Source organism: Eubalaena glacialis, chromosome 5, assembly GCF_028564815.1.
Source record: "Eubalaena glacialis isolate mEubGla1 chromosome 5, mEubGla1.1.hap2.+ XY, whole genome shotgun sequence".
In the NCBI taxonomy this organism is placed as follows: domain Eukaryota; kingdom Metazoa; phylum Chordata; class Mammalia; order Artiodactyla; family Balaenidae; genus Eubalaena; species Eubalaena glacialis.
In genome coordinates, this window is record NC_083720.1 from 154,653,929 (window position 1) to 154,674,231 (window position 20,303).

Genomic DNA, 20,303 nt, shown 5'->3' on the forward strand with positions numbered 1-20,303 from the left:
AAACAAAAGGTGGGACAATTGGCAAATTTGAATAAGGTCTCTAGATTATAGTAATTTATCAATGTCAGTTTCTTGATGTGGGTACCTGGTACTACTGTGGTTATGAAAGGATGTTCCTTGTTTAGGAAACATACATTGAAGTGTGTAAATACAAAGGGTCATCATCATCTCTGCAACTGTATTTTAAATGTTTCAGAAAAAAAGTGTCTCATGTGAGCACACACACAGTGGGAGAGGGAAAATAAACCCAGTGTGATGAAGTACTAACCTTTGGGGCACTGGCATGAACGGTGCACAGGACTTCTTTGTAATATTTTTGCACGTTTTTCTGGAAGTCTGAAACAAGGTCAAAAAAGTTTTTAAAAAGGAAAAGTAATACGTACGCTACGTACAACAGGTTAAGAGATGACCAGGCTGTGAGAGTCTGCACACAGCATCTTGACAATCTAAAGGTGTTTTGGAAGGATTTTGAAAGACATTACCAGAATTTAAAATGTAGACATCTTTCAACTCAGCAACTCCACGTCTGGCATCCACTTCATGGAAATATACGCACGTGTGCACAAAAATATTTAGTGCAATGCTATTTTGTATTAGAAAAGAAAAACAATCAAAATTCATGTTTAAAAAGAAGCTAAATTCAGGCACATTCACGCTATAGAATAATAGGAGGCAAAAGATTTATTAGCATCCAATATATCCTCACATAGAAAGAGCTCCAAAATATAGTAGATGAAAAATAAATAAATTGCAAAACCGTACATATGGTAAAATCTCATTTACGTTAAATCCCATTACGTTATCTTTTATATTTAAAAGTAGATAGAGGTTGTAGATGCCTAGAGGTCACTGTGGTGACCTCTGGGAAAAGAGAAAGGTTTGAAGATAGAAGGTTATGACAACATTAAGGGCTCACTTATTTTAGACACACCTGTTTTTCTAATACGTCAAGATATTCATGTATTACTTATGCAATTACAAAATAAACATCACAAAGTAAGTTTGTAGACTGCTGTAATCGTCTGATGCACGGGAAAGGGAAACTGAATTAGGGTGGTGTCCGCAGAAATGGAGAAGCAGTGGTTGGTGTAAGGGGGGAAATTTTAGGACTTGGAACTTGACAGGGTATACCGTGTGACAAAGGAAGGCAGATGGCCCACGGGGGACTGGAATAGTGATGGCTTTACTGGAAACAGAAAATAAGAGAAGCGGCTGATTTGTAAGGAGAAGATCTTTTTTATTTTGGAAACATGGAATTTGCGATACTGACATCCAGGTAAATATACTGCAAGTTTCCTAGAAAGACATAATATTTAAAGTACGCAGATCAGAACTACCCTGGGGTTAAGTGACTAAATTCTCGAGATAACAATAGAAAGCAAGTGTTAGTGGACACCAATTGTACTTCCTTATGATCATTGTGTAATGTTCCATTTGTAGTTACATATACACACTTAATCCTGGGATAGCTATTTATATACATTTGGGTATTAAAATGGATCTGAAGAGGCTACAATATTATATTACAGAAAGGAATTCATTCACATTATTTTCAAGAAATAAATTCTTACAGAATGAGAACTGTCTTCCATTTCGTACATTTCCCACTTAAAACTCTATATCTAAATCAAACTCCCTAAAATGAATGAAATTTGCAAGAATGAAGAACAGAGATCATAAGCAAATATAATTATTATAAATACAAATTTAAATGGTCTAAGTATTATTCAAGACATTTTTTCCTCTCAGAGTTTAAGATGTTATTGTCCGGGTCCTAGCAGGATGTTGAAGTCCATCAATAGGGTGACTTGTGGCATTTTTAAAATGATTCAGTTAACTATACTTTTGCAACTAGAGGGTGCTGAAGTACCACAGAGGACTAGATATATCTCGTCTTTTAAAGATTTAGTAATCAGTGACTCTTTTACAAATTAAAGTCTTCAGTAAAATAACATTGAATTATAGATGGCAATTGGCATAAACAATATGTAAACACATTTTATTATTGAATTGACGATCCAAACCCTCAGCTGCTGCAAACTCTCCAAATAATGTCAATATACTTATTTGGTCTTATGTTTATGTTACATGGATGACTGATAGTCCTAGTATCAGCTATGGAGAAATAAAAAGGTACATTGGCTCTGATATTACTAGGAAATACAAGTCTTATAGACCAGAAAGTACCTATTTGCAAGTTGGAATGAGACCAACGCAAGTAAATCCAAGTAGCCTGGACTTTTAGCAAGAAAGAAAATACAAATGGAGGTGAGACCTAACTAAGTAATCATTTATTTAACCTTTAAATGTCTGGTAACAAAATCAAACACTATTCAAATAAGAAAAAAAAAATTCAGGAAAAAAATTTAATTTTACTTTAAAATATGTGAGCATTTTAATAAAATAAAGAAGTTAAAATCCTCTAATGATTATGGATTTTTCTTCCCAACTCAAGTTACTTCTAGTAATAAGGTATTTTCCTCTTGGTTTCTTACAAATGGTATGAAATCACATATTCATTACTATATTCCAATTTAAAATATTTATGACTCTTTTTAAGGCACAATGATTTTGTATACTCTGTATCAACAAAATAAAATCCATGAAAATATATCTAGGTTTTAAAGTGGACAAATAGAATTTCTTTTATCAGAAATATTTAATCAATATATCTACTTTTATTTTTATTTTATGAGAAACCAGAATTCAGCACGAATTTAGGTAAATCTAGATTTCCCTTTGTTTCAAAAATGCTTACTGGGTTTTATTATCTGGCATTTGACAACACAGGCACACTTTAAAATGAGCTGCTTTTACAAATTAGGAATTTGTTTGAACTTTATTTCTCCACAGAGCTCATGTAATTAGAGTTGATATACTTCTACTTATAAAGTTATACCATATGTAATATACTTTTGCTTTATCTATGATAACACCATCTAAAATTGTACAAGAATAAGATGGCTTTCTCTGAAAGTTACAAGGAAAGGGATCTGAAACACTACATACATTGCGATGATGACATAACAGGGTTCAGAGTGCACCCCATTTTATTATTAGAATTATCGGCATATTTGCAATTTACACTAACTGGAGAGAAATGTTCGGATTCTATTTTATGTAGTATGTTTATCCTTCATTTAGTCCTAAAGCAATTATGTTTGCTTTACATAAATACATCATGATTAGAGCACAGACGTAACAAGATCATGCTGCCATTCCCCATGATGAAGGCGCCATATTTGTATTACACTCCAATGGCATCCAAAATGCAATATATTGCTATGAAAATGCAAAGAATGTTCACAGATTGGCATTAATGAACGAGGTTGTTCACAATGCAATGGGACTTCACTTTATATGAATGGAAAAGGTTTATCATAAATATATAGACCAGTAGATAACGTTGAAGAATAAGAAGCAGAAAGGAAACAACGCTCTCGCGTAAAGATCGATCCTCTTCGCTGCCGTCGGAATAACGGGTTTGGCAGGAGGCGGCTTCTTGTTGCTCTTGACCTGGGATTTCCCAAGTCCGTTGTTGACCTCAATGGGTTTTCCATAGCAGTCATAATTGGACAATTCAAAATCTCTCGGTAAGCTTCCCACGATGCTGAAGTCGTTAGATCTCAGATCAGACTTGGACGTACAAACCTTTTTGCATCTGGTCTCTCCAACCTGAGAATAAAAATTAAAGACAGGATATTGAGAATTTTTCTATTTATAAAACGTCTTCAAAAAGATATTTTAAAAATATGATGGTTTATTCAGTTGACTATTATGTCTTTTTGTCAAACAGAAATAATAGTCAACTGATTAAACCACGGAATTACCTGAACATTTAGGGCTCTAAAACGTTGCCTATATAACAAGGCTTATGTCACGGAATAAACTTTTGGTAGGTTATTTTACATTAAGGGATCAAGGCGCAAATCATCATTTATCTTAGGTGCTCCCAGGCTTGTGAGAGTTCTCAGGTGAAAGACTGACCAATAAATGAAAATCCAACATTTAACCATGACACAGATCATATTAGCAGAACATACAGAATACAAACGTCTTCTGGTACCTCTGACCTTTGATTTCCCCAGGGATCCTATTGCCAAATTGGGTTGTTTATAAAAGACTGAGGCATTTATCCCTGCAATGAGACAGGCTGTGTCTCTAAACCACACTCACAAGTAAGAACTAAAAATGGTCACAAGGATCATGAACCAAAGACTGACCAATGAAAGGTGTTCCTCACTTGTTGCCTAAAGATGAATTAGCCAGAGAATCCAAACTCAGAAAATCCAAAGAAACTGTGGATATTTCAGCCAGATCATATGCTACAGAGACTATTCAGTTGATCATCTCTGAATTATTAAATTTGACTCAATGCCCTACAATATACAAAATAATTATTTCACACTGAACTCTCTCTGGCCGTCAGAAAAGCTCTTGGAAAAGACAGAGGTATAGGGCTGACCAGTGGCTTAAGGAAAGGCCACAGAAGGGGGAGCCCATGATTCCACTGTTTAATCTTCCACTGTTCTTACTCCCGACCTTTGTGATTCACCTTGGGAAGCTTCACTAAAATATTTACTGTTTTACCGAAAAAGGAAACCATGTCATTGTACACTATTAGTACACTCTAGTTTTTGCCTTAGTTAGTAGAATACATTGACTAATTATGTGGATTCTATTCACATTTACTAGATTATGGCTGGGTAAAAATGATGCTTAATGTAAGATGTAAAACAAATCATTCCCTAGCAGCCCTTCAGGTACCAGGACGGTATCCTTTATCCGAAAAAACACTGAGGCATATTTTCTGGGCAAAAGCCAGATGGCAGTGTTCAGAGGTGTATAGCGAAGATAACCAACATACACTGAGTGATAAAACAAATGAAAATGTGTTACCACATCCTCTGGCTTTATACACTTAGGTTGTTTCCTTTTTTTTTTTCAATTTTGAACAAGTGCTGGTAATGTTATTTTTTTAAGCTGGTCTATGAATGTTGACTTTATTATTATATCTTTATACCACATAGATATTTGTACAATCCTGTTGGGTAAGAACTTTTGAAAAAGATGTTTATGTAAGTATAATTGTACAAAAGTACACAAGAAAATGTTGATAAATAGGAATGGGGATTGAGGCACTGGAATTTCATCCTTTCTGAATGTCTTATAGGTTAAAATAATGTGAATCACCAACATATTAAAATATTTAGAAAGTGTCGATTTAGTTCCATCCTGCTTTGATGGTACTTGGAGCTAAAGGAGGCCAGCCGGAAGAAAGAGGATTACCGTTCCCCGTTTTTTAATGTACAATCCCAGCTTCCCCATGGTGAGAACCCAGTATTATCTCATCACATAATATGAACTGTCTACGTGGCAAGAGAAAAATCACTCATGGTACAAAGAACTGGGGAAGATCTCAGAATACAATCAATAGAGACCAACACCAAGATGAAACATGTTAGAATTATCCAAGAAAGGTTTTAAAGCAGCAATTATGAACATGCTTGGAGCAAATGAGAAATGGAAAGCCTCAGAAAAGGAGTACAAAATCCCAGCAGAGAGACAAAGAGAAGGAAGGATGGAAGGAAGGAAGGAAGGAAGGAGGGAAGGAAGGAAGGAGGGAGGGAGGGAGGAAGGAAGGAGGGAAGGAGGGAGGGAGGGAAGGAAGGAAGGAGGGAAGGAAGGAAGGAAGGAGGGAGGGAGGGAGGAAGGAGGGAGGGAGGGAGGAAGGAAGGAAGGAAGGAGGGAGGGAGGGAAGGAAGGAAGGAGGGAAGGAAGGAAGAAGGAGGGAAGGAAGGATGGAAGGGAGGAGGGAAGGAGGGAAGGAAGGAAGGGAGGGAAGGAAAAAAATAAAGTAAAAAAAGAAAAAGAGAAACCAAATGAAAATTTTATAACTGAAAAATACATTTAATCAAAACATGAATCTCCGTGGATAGGCTCAACAGGAAGAGGAGGGGGTGGGGAAAGAAATCTGTGAACTAAAGGTGTAACAGGAGAAATTACCCGACCTGAACAACAGAGAACTTACTAGAAAAATGAGCAGAGCCTCGGTGGTGACGTGTGGGCCTGTAACAGAGAATCTAACATCTGTGTCGTCACAGTCCTAGAAGGATGGAGGAAAGGTACTCAAAGAAATAACAGCTGAAAACTTCCCATTTGGCAAGAAGCATAAGCCTGCATTTTTTTTTAACAAGCTGAACAAACCCCAAACCAGATGAACCCTAAAAAAGCCACTCCAAAATATATAATTAAACTTCTGAACATTAAAGGCAAAAAAAAAAAAAATCTTGAAAGCAGCCAGAGAAAAATGACACTTTACCTAAAGGAGAAAAACAGTGTGAATGAAGCAGAGTTCTTCTCAGAAGCCACAGAGGCCAGAAGGAATGGGCACAATACTTTTTAGGTGCCAAAAGAAAAGAACTTTCAACCGAGGATCCTATTCCCAGTGAAAACATTCTTCAGGAATGAAGGGAAACCAAGACATTCCCAGATGAAGGAAAACTAGGAGGATCTGTTACCAGCAGAGCTACCCAAAATAATGGATAAAGGCAATTCTCTAAAAGGAAAGAGAACAATAAAAGATAGAACCTTGGAATATCAGAATGGAAGAAAGATCAAAGTAAACAAAAATATGCACAAATACAATAAACTTTCCTTTTCTCTCTGAGTTTTCCAAACTATGTTTGATGGTGAAGCAAAAATTGTAACACTTTCTAATTAGGTTCTAAGAAGTATTTACAATAATTTTGTCATGTGAAGAGGTAAGCAAAAGGTGTTAAAGGGAGGTAACATTTCTACACATCACACAAAGTGGCAACAGAGTGACACCAGGAGACTGATAAAGTCGTGTGTATATAATGGGACACATGGAGCAGCTTCCAAGCAAGAGAGTGACATGCTTACAAACAATACAGGAAACTCAAAATGTCATTCTAGAAGCTGTTCAAGCAGTCCACATGGAAGAAGGAGAAAGAAGAAAGAGACTAAAAATAGAACAAACAAGACACAAAATATACACCCTGAGAAAACCATAATTCAAAAAGACACATGCATCCCAATGTTCATTGCAGCTCTATTTACAATAGCCAGGACATGGAAGCAACCTACGTGTCCATCGACAGAGGAATGGATAAAGAAGATGTGGCACATATATACAATGGAATATTACTCAGCCATAACAAGGAATGAAATTGGGTCATTTGTAGAGACGTAGATGGACCCAGAGTCTGTCATACAAAGTGAAGTAAGTCAGAAAGAGAAAAACAAATATCTATGTTAACGCATATATGTGGAATCTAGAAAAGTGGTAGAGATGAACCTATTTGCAGGGCAGGAATAGAGATGCAGATGTAGAGAACGGGCATGTGGACACGGTGGGTGGGGGATGAATTGGGAGATTGAGATGGACATATACACACTACCACGTGTAAAAACAGATAGCTAGTGGGAACCTGCTGTATAGCACAGGGAGATCAGCTCAGTGCTCTGTGGTGACCTAGATGGGTGGGACGGGGGTGGAGAGGGGAGGCCCAAAAGGGAGGGGATATATGTATACATATGGCTGATTCACTTCGTTGTACAGCAGAAACTAACACAATACTGTAAAGCAACTATACCCCAATAAAAAATAATAATAAAATTTTAAAAATAAATAAATAAAATAAAATAGACTGAAGCCCTAAATATATCAATAAGTTCATTAAATTTAAATGACCTAAATATACAAATTAAAACAGGAGAATGGCAGAGAAGATTAAATGCCATCAACCAATGATATGTTGCCTACAAGAAACTCACTTCACATGGAATGATATAGACACGTTGCATGGAAATGGAAAGAGATACGCCAAAGACATGATTTCTTTAAGGCCATGATAGCTCTGCATTAATGGATATTTCATATGTATCCTTCATGAAGAGGATTAGGGTACAAAGAGCTCTAGGGCTGGAGGAATCTCCTTACAAGGTGGCAACAAAGTATTTGCAGGGAGTCTTGGCTGTGGGCTCAGAAAATGAGATGAATGACTCAAAAGAAAACAAAAACAAACAAAACAAAGACCTGCAGACAGCACCACGTAAGAACAGCTTGCTTGCCTCTGTCTCTAAAAACGTGTCTAACGTTCTAGGTGTTGGTAGGAGTGGCGGTCAACAAATGGACATGGTCTGGGGCCAGATGTAGGTAAGGTTTCCAAGGCTGTAGGATGGTCTGGACCTGTTAGTCTCTTGTGGAACTTACCATGCTACGTTCAGTGGAAATGGTCCCCTGGCCTAGGGTCTTCTCAACTAGAGGTCATCAAGTACAGGCATGCTGGGGTGAGTAGACAACTGTCCTCAATCCATGATGTGGTCTGTGGCTCCAGGATTTATCAGTACCTGAATCTAGAGGCATGGTCCGCTATTCTTAGACCCATCACCAAGTGACAAGGCAAGGTTATGGGTTTTAACTGTTCAGTTCTTCTCTAGCTATTCACTCTGCGCTGGACAAATCCCAAACCATGGGCATAGTTTCCCAATAAAGAAGTAGCCTGCCTGACATGAGCATTGTGAAGCTCTCCAGCTTGAGGGGGAATGGGTGGGAGATTGAATCAAGAATGTGCGCCCCGTAAGCCTTCAGCCCCCCGGCCACTCACGAAGGTTTGTCAAATGAGAAAGAGTAAGAAGGTCTGTCTTTTGGGCAAGGCCTCCACATTCAATGGTGACCATCAAAGCAAAGGAATTTAAGCGTCCTTAAATTCCACGGAAAGTTCTCCAGTAATTTGATAAAGTGTTGATTTTTTTCTCGGTTAGTATTGGACCTAAGTGTTTTCTATTCTTTTCCAAAAAGTAGGTTGTGCTTAGTCCCTTTTCATCTGTGAGAGAAAAACGAGTGAGGACCAATTCTACCAAACCTTTAAGGCCGCAGAATGCACTTTGCTGGCCGACGGCATCCTTACCTGCAAGGTGCTGATGTGAACAGGTGTGCCCGTGCCATTCACGGTGTTCTTCTTAGCCGCACTCCCCCCCTTCCCGTCGGCTTGCTCAGCCTTGGCAATTCTGGCTTTTTCTGCTTCAACTCTCTTGGGGTTATTAAGCATCACCTGGACGACCGCGTACTCCACCAGGGACGCAAAGCCGAAGAGGAGACACGCGATGAGCCACACGTCCAAAGCCTTCACGTAGGACACCTTGGGAAGTTCCGCAGCCAGGGTTGTGCACTCAGAGGCCAAGCTGAGCACGGAGAAGATTCCTGCCGGACAGAAACAGCAATTCAAGTTGCTTTTTTCTCCCGCGAAATGTTCTACAATCACTGCTCTTTGATGAAATCCCCCTCCAATAACTTTCAATGCCCCTCAGGTCCCCCTAAAACTCAAAGGGTAGAAGAAAGACCATGTACTTGCTTCTTATGTAAGAATTCTTGAAAGTGGGTGGTATGTGTGTAAACACTTAACATTTTAAAAAAATAAATATTTATATTTTTTATTATCCTAATAATGAAAGATGTACTTGGTTCTCTTTGCTCTTGCATTGGGAATACGGTAAACACTATATTAGTATCCATAATCATTTAAAACATTGCAAAATATATATTCCGCCAGTTGCATCATTTCAGAGGCTCCTGAAAGGTGTGGAGTTTTGGGTTTGTTTTTTTTTTTTAATATTGAAGAACTAAGAGACTCTCTCCTAGATAGAAAGGCTTTTAGTAAAATATAACTTCTGCAGATTGAAACAATATTACATATATATATATATACATATATATTACTATTATATTGTAACTATCCTCTATCTTGAAGAAAACTAATTAACAGGACTATGTTTTAAAAGTTAATATAGGTTTTAACGTTTTCTAACCTGGAAGTGAAAAGTAACATAAAAATCCAAGATCTTCTCAAACATCGCCCTAAACTCAGTTAATTATACCTCTGGGCATTAATTTGGCAAATCATCTTCCCAAGTTATTTTTTTATTCTTAATCAAATGTTATGTCAACTTATCAATCAAAAACAAGCCTTGAAGTAGCATATATTGACACCATTCTCTGTGTTTCCATAGCATTTCATGCTCATCAATAACACAGAATGGATCAAATTGTAGTAAATTTAGTAGTATACCTGCCTCTTTATCCTGATATATTAGCAACTTTATGAATGAAATGGAGAATAGTGCCAGATTATAGAAGGCCTTGAAAGTCCTAGAGTGGATCTTTTATCGTATTTCATAGAGAAATGACATTATCAAGAGAATATTTCAATAATGTCACTCTTCTAGGGATTAAAAAAAAATCCTGAGAAAGAAAAATATAGGAGATGCAGAAACAAAGAATAAGAAAATGAAGGATAGGATGGATGTGAAAGGATTTTGGAGAAAACATTTTTTAAAACTTGATTACTGTTTAAAGGAACAAGGAAAAGACTGAGACAAACTTCTAAACAGAATGACTGGGAAAATACCCATGAAATATAGGAAGAGGAGAATATAGAAAAGATGTGACTTTGGAAGGAAAACACCGAGTTAGGTCAGATAAAGGCCGAGAAACAAAGAACTGGTGACCACGACTCAGCACAGGGCACCCAGGAACTTCTTGAAAGACAGATTGGCCAGTGTCGTTCAGGGGAGGTTGTGGTGGAAAGGGAGGGGACTCTGGAGAGGCTCAGGCATCAGAAAAAGGGGGTCAAAGGAGCAGAGAAAGATTCGGAATAATAGGATATTAATGGACATTTGGGCGATACTTATAATCCCAGGCGTTAGGTTAGAAACCATGGCGGCCAATTCCATTAAGATCTGTATCATTTCGAAGATGTAAGAATGGAAATGGAGATCAGTTGAGAAGGAGGAGAATGTGGACCTCACTGTGTGCCTTGTCTTCAGGAAATCATATTAAAATAGGAAACGTCCATTTGCTTTTTTATCCTAAAATAAGAAATCTGAGCAAATATTTCTCTGGACAAATATTTCAGCCTTATCTTAATATGGCCTTCAGATGAGATTACTTCATTGTTTAAATAACCCATAGTGAAATGCTGCCTGAACTTTACTACATTATGAACCAATAAAAAGAAATGTGAAACCCATCATTCATAAAAATGGGGATATTTATAATTTCAATATTGTGTTCTTAATATATTATCCCCATTTAATGGAGCACCTCTCTAATAAATTCCAGGACTTCTTGGTATAACCTTTCTATAACGTGTTTAAAACATATAGTCCTTATTTGTCATTTGTTATTTTCTCTCCCTAATGCAAAAACAAACCAAGTCTAGATTTCAAATCAGGGAATATGTCATAAAATTGATATCAACTCTGATAAATAGGCGTGGGGTCTACATCTACTAAAAGTTATGGCTAACAAATAATATAAATCAAAGTATTAATAAATTAGCTACATAAAATGTTAACCTGAATAAAAATTTCTATGAAGAATTCAGGGTGAAGATAAAGTTGTTTAGCTCATCAATACGCAGAAAGAACCGTATAGTGATAAAATCCTTATTTAAGAGACCACTATTGATAGTGAACTCCCATTGACTATGGGATGCCCAGAGATTTCTCGTTCAGACAATCTCAGAGGAAACATCTGAAAAATAATTCTTTAATAGCATATACTCTAGCAATCTATTGCCTAAAAGAGGAATACCAAAACCTGGAAGACTGAAAAAGGAAAGCAAGAAAAGGGGTGAAAAAAGAAAAGGAAAAGAAAGGGGAGGTAGAGATAGTATTTTTTTGGTATCTTATTTATTTATTTATTTTTCTTTTTCTTTTGGCTGTGTTGGGTCTTCGTTGCAGCGCACAGGCTTCTCTCTAGTTGTGGCATGCGGGTTTTCTCTTTCTAGTTGTCTAATGCAGGCTCCAGAGTGTGTGGGCTCTGTAGTTTGTGGCACGCAAGCTCAGTAGTTGTGGTGCGTGGGCTTAGTTGCCCCACCGCACGTGGGATCTCAGTTCCCCAACTAGGGATCGAACCCACGTCCCCTGCATTACAAGGCGGATTCTTTACCACTGGACCACCAGGGAAGTCCCAGTAGTATTTTTTATTAACAACAAATAGAACCAACAGAGCAAGTCAAGGAGAAATTGTGCACAACAGCTACTGCCTAAACCTGAAATCATCTTTATCCCATACTAAGACGAACTACAATATGCACCAAATTCTTATATGGAGTTGTGATTAATAACATGAAAATTCATTTAGAAATACTGCTAAATTATTACATCAGCATGTTATTATTGCACAGCATTCTAATCAAAGGATACCAAAAGGAAAACTACAATTACTACCATGTGGGAATCCAGAAATAATCTCTGACATTTTTGAAAGAGATCCTTATAAACAAAAAGATCTTGAACCACTGTTCCAGATGATAAGAAAAGACTATAATAAGAAAGAAAGGTACTGTGTGTGACCTGCTAGAGGTCTGAATTGTGACCTGAATTATTCATCTTTTTACATTTATTATTAAAAAGTATTTGTTTAAAAAAAATCCTTTTTAGCAGCAACTAAAGCATTTCATGCACCAGGAAAAGAAAGTGTTACAGTAAAGTTTACGTAGGGTAAAAAGTATAAGACATTACCTCCACAGTTACTTTTATACTTAAAGAAATAGCTGAAGACAAAGTTTACCTAAAATTCGCAGAGGAAACTTTGATACTTGTTAACAATGGAAAAAGTAAATCAAAAAGAGATAGGAAGAAAAATAAAACTAGAACACAAAACTGATTTTTTTTTAAAAAGCAAAATGAGTCTAGGGTAAATGATATATGTTCTTCTCCTAAATTTTAGAAAATAAAAATTATGGGCCATAGAAGGAAAAGATTGGCAAATTGATTTCATAATCTTTTGGAACAATGTAGGGGGAACAAAGTAGAAAAAGGAAAGATACACTGTGTCAAAATAGCCATATCGACAGAATATCCTGATATTTAATCTGTCAGTAATATTATTTCTTTTTTCTTTTTAGATAAAATTATATATATGTGTGGGTCTAATAACAGAGCTTCAAAATACCTGAAGCATAATTCCATAATTAGAGTTGGGGATTTTAACAACTCTCTCATCAATAACTATAATAATTAGACAAAAGACATAAAAGATTTTAACAGTACTATCAACCAACTTGACTCCACTCATATTTACAGAATTCTACACCCAAGAGTGACAAATATACAGTGCAAGTGACATGGGATGTTTGCCAGGAGACATATGCTGGGCTGGACCATTAACAAAGTCTCAATGAACATAAAAGGATTGAAATCATAGAGTATGTTCCCTGACAAAATTAAAAACAAATCATATTTGAGTACTTATGAAAACGCTAAATATTGGGAATCCAAACTACACATATCTAAAGAATCCATGGGCCAAAGAAGAAATCACTAGGGAGATTAGAGAATATTTTTTTAATGAAGGAAGATGAAAATACAGTATACCAAAATTTGTGCACTGCAGCTAAAGTAGGACTTACAAGGGAAATTTGTAACTTTAAATGCCCATGTTAGAAAAGAAGAAAGGTCTAAAATCGGCTGAGTTTCCACTTCAATCATCAAAAAGAGATCAAATAAAATCCAAACTGAGTAAAAAGAAATAAAGATAAGAGCCAAAATCAATGAAAAAGAAAAATAAACAAATAGATAGAAATGAATGAAATGAACGCTGATGTTTTGAAAATACCAAGAAAACAGATAAGTCTTTATCTAGAGTGGTCAAAAAAAAAAAAAAAAGAATTCACAATTTAACAATATCAGGAGTAGGTAGGAATGAATACATCACTACAGCTAGACATTAAAAGGAAAAACCAATATTATGAACATGTTTGTGCTAATAATTTTACCTACTCATCTAATAGCTAGGAATCAATTGGTAAAATTTGCCAAAATAAAGGAAAAAAACATATAAACCTTTAAATATACTCAGAGAAAGCATTTAAGCATTTGGTAAAAGTCAACAGTCATGATAAAAACCCTCTGCCAACAGGAAGAGAAGGGAACCTCTTCAACCTGATTAAGAGATCTATAATAACTAGAGCCACTATTACACTCAACAGTGAATTCTTCAACTATTTCTACCCAGAATCAGGAATAAGCATCTCTCACAATTCTATTCAACATTGTACCAAGGTCCAAGGCACTACAAGAAGTAAAAAAAATTAAGTATTTGGGGAGTATACGACACAGGAGTATGTGAAACAGGCAAAACGGTACCATTATTTTGATAAACACTATGCTAATATTTTAGAAAAGTTAAACATACTTTTCCCATAAAATGCAGAAATCTCATTTCTAGGTGTTTGCCCAAGAGTAATGAAAATGTATGCCCACACAGAGCCTTGTATGCAATTATTCGTCACATCATGCATAATACCCCCAAACTGGAAACAACTCAATCCCCAACAACTGGTTAATGGGGAAACACACTGTGGTATATCCATACTATGAAACGCTACTCGGTAATGAGATAGAACCAAACATTAACACAAGCAACAACACATATAAATTTCAAAAACCTAAATATGTCCCTAGTTTTCTTTTAATGAGTCAACATGTTGACTGATCCCACTTTCAATTTACGATCACTGACCTCCAGAGGTCCGCGATCCTACCAGGCAATCAGGGTGCATTTCCCCAGTTCCTTCACCAGTCTCTCTCCCTTCAGAACCACAGCGCTCTTCCCCATCACCCTTGCAACTCATGACCTGGCTTCCCGTTTCACTAAGAAAACAAAATCAGAGGCTAGCCCCCATGACCACGTCTACCCTTGCGTCTCAGTATGTGCCCATCAGCTCTACCTTCTCTCCTGACACTACAGACCAGCAGTCAGTCAACCCGATGCACCAGGCACATCTGACCCACCGCCTATTTTTATAAATCCAGTTTTACTGGGACACATCCACACCTATTCAGCTGTGTATTGTCTAAGGCTGCTTTAGTGCTATGACAGCAGATTTCGGGGTTTCAACAGAAACCTCAGATGTTTGCTATTCAGTCTGTTGCCGAAGGAGTTTGCTGACCCTGTGGAGAAATCCACTGTGTTCTAGCAAAGGCCAATCCCTCTGTTTCCTACCTCCCATTCCCTCTCACTGCTCTTGCACTTCTTCCATCTCTCATTTTTTCCTTCACTACTGGTTGTTTTCCACCAAAAATAAACATGTGTGGATTGTCCCCCTTAGAAAAACAAAACCAAGAAACCCTCTCAGCTCCCATCCTCCTTGGCTATTTCCCCACCCTCCCCTCCTGTGGGCAGCTAACGACCTCCAACGAACGGCTCTGGGTCCCCCTCCTGTGTTCTCCTGAGTCACTCCGACCCGGCTTCCCTCTTCTCCTCACTCCATGGAGACTGTCTCTGTTCTGGATCCCAGTGACCCCCTAGGCTGCTAAAGCCAAGGGCAATCTTTAGCCCTAACCTTGACCTACAAGCAGCTGGCCGGTCACTCTCCTCACGGGGACACACCTTCTCCACTTGGCAGGATTCCAGGAAACCACATCACATAGATTGTTCCTCATCTTCTCAATCCCAAGGATTTAGCCCTGAGACTCTTCTACCTACACTCCACTCATTGCCTTAAATACCATCTGCATCCTGACAAACCTTAAATTCTGACCTCCGGTCCTGATTTCTCCAAGACACTCCAGACTTGTACATCCACCTGTCTACCTGCTATCTCCACCTAACAGACATCTCAAACTCAGTGCATCCGGGACCAAGCTCCTGGTCCTCCCACCTTTTCAAACCTACTTGACCTGCAGCTCTGCTCACCTCCATTCATGGCAATTTCATCTCTTCAGTTTCTAAGCCAAAAACATCTTGAGGTTAGCCTTGATTCTGCTTTCTTAAATCCCACATGCAACACATCTGCAAATCTTTCTCTACCACGTCCTTCATCTAATATGTACAAGCACCTGCACTACCGCCCCTGGCTCACATCATGCTTGTTGCAGGCCTCCTACCTGCTTTGCTTGCTTCTACCTTTGCCCCCTGCCAGTCTATTCTAAACAAAGCAGTAAAGATAAGCACTTACAATTTAAACCAGATGATGCTAAAAGCCCTCAGGGGCTTCGCATTTCACTCTGAATAAAAGCCCAAATCACTAGAATTCCTTAAGAAATATTCCATAGCCCACCCCTCGCCCTTGTTATTTTTCTGATCTCATCTACTGATCTCCCTTTCTCTCACTGGACTCCTTAGTGTTCCCCGAATACCCCAGGCACGCTTCTGTCTCAGGGATGCTGCCCTGATCGCTCTCCAGGTACCCTTTCCTAACCCATCCTATCCTATCTTATCCACAGTGGTCCATTCCTTCCCTTCCTTCTTGCCTCTGTCCAACATCCCTTTCTCATCAAGACAATTCCTGACAAGCAGGCTGCCACCCTCAACTTCCCATCCCTGTATCACCATCTTATATATTATAGGTTGTACTTATTTGGTGTCTGTTTCTTCCCAAGAGAGTATAAACTCACTGAGGCCGAGTTTTGTTTGTTTTATTAACTATTTATTCGCTATTTACTTTCTAACCATATCCCCATCTTTTTGCATAGTACCTAGCCCATAGTCAGCCCACAACAGATATTTGTGGAATGAATCCGAATGTGTCAAAGTGCTTTGAAAAGTGTAAAGCAATCTGTAAAGGAGGCATATGATGAACTCCTGAATGGGTGTTACGTTCATTTTTTTCAAGCCTCCAAAAACCCCTGGAGTACTTTTCCATCCATACTTGGACATGTCCACAGAGTATGTTCACAGAGGCTGGATGTGATGGGAAGTTGTCACAGCTGGTAGGCACAGAGCTGGAATCAAACCTGGTTTCACTTTTAACCATTAACTGCTTTCCAGACAACAGGTCTGCTGGATGCTAAGTGACAGCTCACGGATTTTATATCAGAAGTCCTGCAAGAGACAGGGATTTACAGAGAATGTCCTTTGAGAATATGTCAGGGATTGGGATGTCTCCAGAGCATCCTTGGGAGGCTGAAATTTCAATTTATATCACTGCATGAGAATAAGATACCTGTAATAAACCAAAAAAAATTAGCAATTTGAGGGAAATGCGTGATATTTTTGACAAGTGTAAGAATTTAAATCTAGTTTTGGGGGTGTTTTATTCCCAGTACAATACACTACATAGTTAATTCTTCTTCCCTAAAGGATTACTCTATCAATTGTCATTGCTTCATTACAGATACACAACCTTTAGGATGAAATTTCTCACATTTTTTGCTTATTAAGATATAGATTTGGTCTTTGTGGTTTTAGTTTGATGTAAAACACCAAATTTCTTATTTGGATAAAATTGTCATTTTCATTGGCACTTTCCTGGTTTCCTCCTCTTTAAAATCTGTATTTTGTTTAATTCCCCCAGTAAGTCAGGAGCGAGATTTACACAAGGCCTTTTTGATAATAGAAAAAATTAAATGCTGCAACTAATCAGTCACCAAGAGGTCGGGTATTTCACAGACTTACTGATACAAGTTCCAGGTGATATTAAGAAAACACACACACTCACATTAATGACAAGTTTTAAAATACTCCAAGCAATCAAAATTTGTTGTTACAATGTCCTTATTTTGAAGTTCATTCACTTTACCCATAAGAAAGGCTCTCAGACTTCCCTGGTGGCGCAGTGGTTAAGAATCCGCCCTGCCAATGCAGGGGACATGGGTTCGAGCCCTGGTCCGGGAAGATCCCACATGCCGCGGAGCAGCTAAGCCCGTGCGCCACAACTACTGAGCTTGCACTCTAGAGCCCGCGAGCCATAACTACTGAGCCCGTGCGCCACAACTACTGAAGCCTGCGTGCCCAGAGCCCATGCTCCGCAACAAGAGAAGCCACCGCAATGAGAAACCCATGAACCGCAACGAAGAGTAGCCCCGGCTTGCCGCAACTAGAGAGAGCCTGTGCTTAGCAACGAACACCCAACGCAGCCATGAATAAATGAATTAATTTAAAAAAAAAAAAAAAGGAAAGGCTCTCGATTATTTCCCCAACCCAAGACTATTTAAGCCCTATAGAGACATAATTTTCAAGTCTGGCTATTGGTGTTTCTATGTCACAGAGCATTAAAAATAGCAAACTGGAGAGCACGGCTAACCAGCCTTCCCTCTCTCTAGCCTCTCTTGATGGTACAGTACACAATAACTAGTGTTTAGGAAGATGATGCAAAGTCATGTTTAAAAAGATAAATTCTATTACGTATTCCCTGATGAAGAGTATGAGACAGTATATGATTTAGAAAGACTTCTATCCAAATAGTCATTTGTTTTTAAGCTTGGCACCATTGGGGATCTTAGCCTGCTGCTATCCATGAAAATCGCTTATTAATAATTATTTCATGAGAGTCAAAGTAGGATGGATTAACTGCTTAAAATACCCCACGGACACAAAAAGAGAAAACTTAGTTTAATTATAGAATGTATAAACACGGAGAAAATCTAGTTCAATGTCAAGGACTGAAGGAAGTCTGAAAAAAAAAAGGTTGCCATCAATTCCAAAACTCACTGTCTCAGAATCATTTGGTATAATTTCAAAATTATACAGTCATTTGTATAAAGGTGCAGCACACTACCGACCCCCCGAGAGCGAGGCTGGAACACGTTACCCAGGGGCACTCTGGCAGCACTGGCATCGGGGTTGATCCAGAAGGAAAGCCAGGACAGAACCACAATAAGCAGGGTTGGGGCGTAGACGCCCATCATGTAGAAGCCCACCTGCCTCCTCAGGGTGAAGATGACCTCCACGCACGTGTAGTACCCTGCCAGCGACAGACACAGGCAAGAGTGACACTCCCGCAACATCCAACCGCAAAATCACATCGTGCCCGTAAATTACAGGTCGCTTCTGCTTGAGGCAATTTCACAAACTGAACTCCACGAGAAAAGGACGGGGGCTGGTTCTGTAAATATATATCATTTATGTGATCTAAGAGGACGGCGTGATGAGACCTGTTTCACCTGACCTCTTGCAACTTCATTATGAGATCGACAAACAGACACCATATGCTGCTCTGGGATGGCCAGTCTCGGCTTTGAAGTCTTTGTTCCGAGATTTTACAGTGACTTAAACTTCCCATTATCCTTGGCTACTCTGGGAGCAAAAGATCTAAAGAAGCCACTGGGAGCAGCAAATCAAAGCAGAGCAAGTCTAAAAAGAAACATCCCTGGATTACACGTTGTCAGTATAATTTTCAGCCACGTGGACCACTTCTTATCTGGAAGGGATGACCATCTACAGGAGCTCATAAGCATATTTACGCAGGAAATGTGAAGACAGTCTTGGGGGTAAACACTAGCAAGGGTAAGAAGTGAGTGTCCCCAGTCTATGCAGGTAAAAGTTTATAAAGGGCAAACATCTGACATCCCTCCCAAGTCTCCCCTGGTTCCACTCCAGGACCTCAAATGTTCTGGAATCGAGGGAAAGGGCTTTCACTTCCACAGGTTGAGACTAAAGCAGACATTGCCCTTACACATCATTCTAGGGCTGCCATGATATCAACTAGTCTCTCAAATTAATCACAAATTATGGGCAGCCTCATAACAGCCTTTGCTGACTGGAGAAAGAAAATAAGTGACACAAATATCCTCCCAGCACCGGCATACAAGAGACGTTTCCAGATGTTTGAGATGATTTTTTAAAATGTTCAATTTAGATAAAAATGCCATTTCCCATTCATCAAAAGGAAGGGTATGCATGAATTCCAAAAAGTTAAAATATCTTCAGTTGTGTTCAGCTTAAACTGTACAGAATTATTTTAAAATGTTGAGACAAATGAATGGACAGTGCATAAATAAAATAATTATGGGGAAAAAGACAATATTACTTTTTTTACTGTGCTTTAGCTTAAAAAGTTGTATTTATCTAGTTTTCCTAGTTGGGAAGAAGGTATATATTTCTGATGCTAGAATAATCTTCATATTTATTCATTAATAGTATCTAGAGCAGTAATTGCACACAAATAGGGTCTTTCAAAGAATGGCTATTCTCATCCCTTTATCAAATAGCTTAGATTAGAAATCTATCCTTTTCCCAATAATCATCGATACCTCGGAGGGATTAGAAAGATATTAGGGCTAATCTGTAACAAAAATAAATAGTTGATTTGAACTGAAGTAAATTCTAATTATGCCAAATGTTTCCATATTATATCAAAATAAGACAAGCAATGCAGAGTGTTTGTCTTTTTTAAATTTTAAGTTCATTAAAACTAGGCAATTCATTTAAATGGTGCACAGGTTCTAAAAAGATATGAAAGGCAAAACGATGGAAAATCCCCCTCCCTTTTCAGTGCCTACCTCTTATCTCAACTTCCTGCCTGGACAAACGAGCACATATGCTTCCA

General features: G+C 38.3%; 1 protein-coding gene across 1 annotated transcript in view; it reads right to left on the reverse strand.

Moving 5' to 3' along the window:
- Window positions 1-737: 737 nt before the first annotated feature.
- The window catches only part of GLRB (glycine receptor beta), an 84,467-nt gene continuing 64,901 nt past the window's right edge, over window positions 738-20,303 (reverse strand). Inside the window, exons 8-10 of the mRNA XM_061191779.1 lie at window positions 18,567-18,719; window positions 8,937-9,229; window positions 738-3,675 (exon numbers count right to left, since the gene is read on the reverse strand). Of these exons, the coding sequence (XP_061047762.1) occupies window positions 3,379-3,675; window positions 8,937-9,229; window positions 18,567-18,719 (743 nt within the window). The 3' untranslated portion in view covers window positions 738-3,378. The remainder of the gene's footprint in view (window positions 3,676-8,936; window positions 9,230-18,566; window positions 18,720-20,303) is intronic.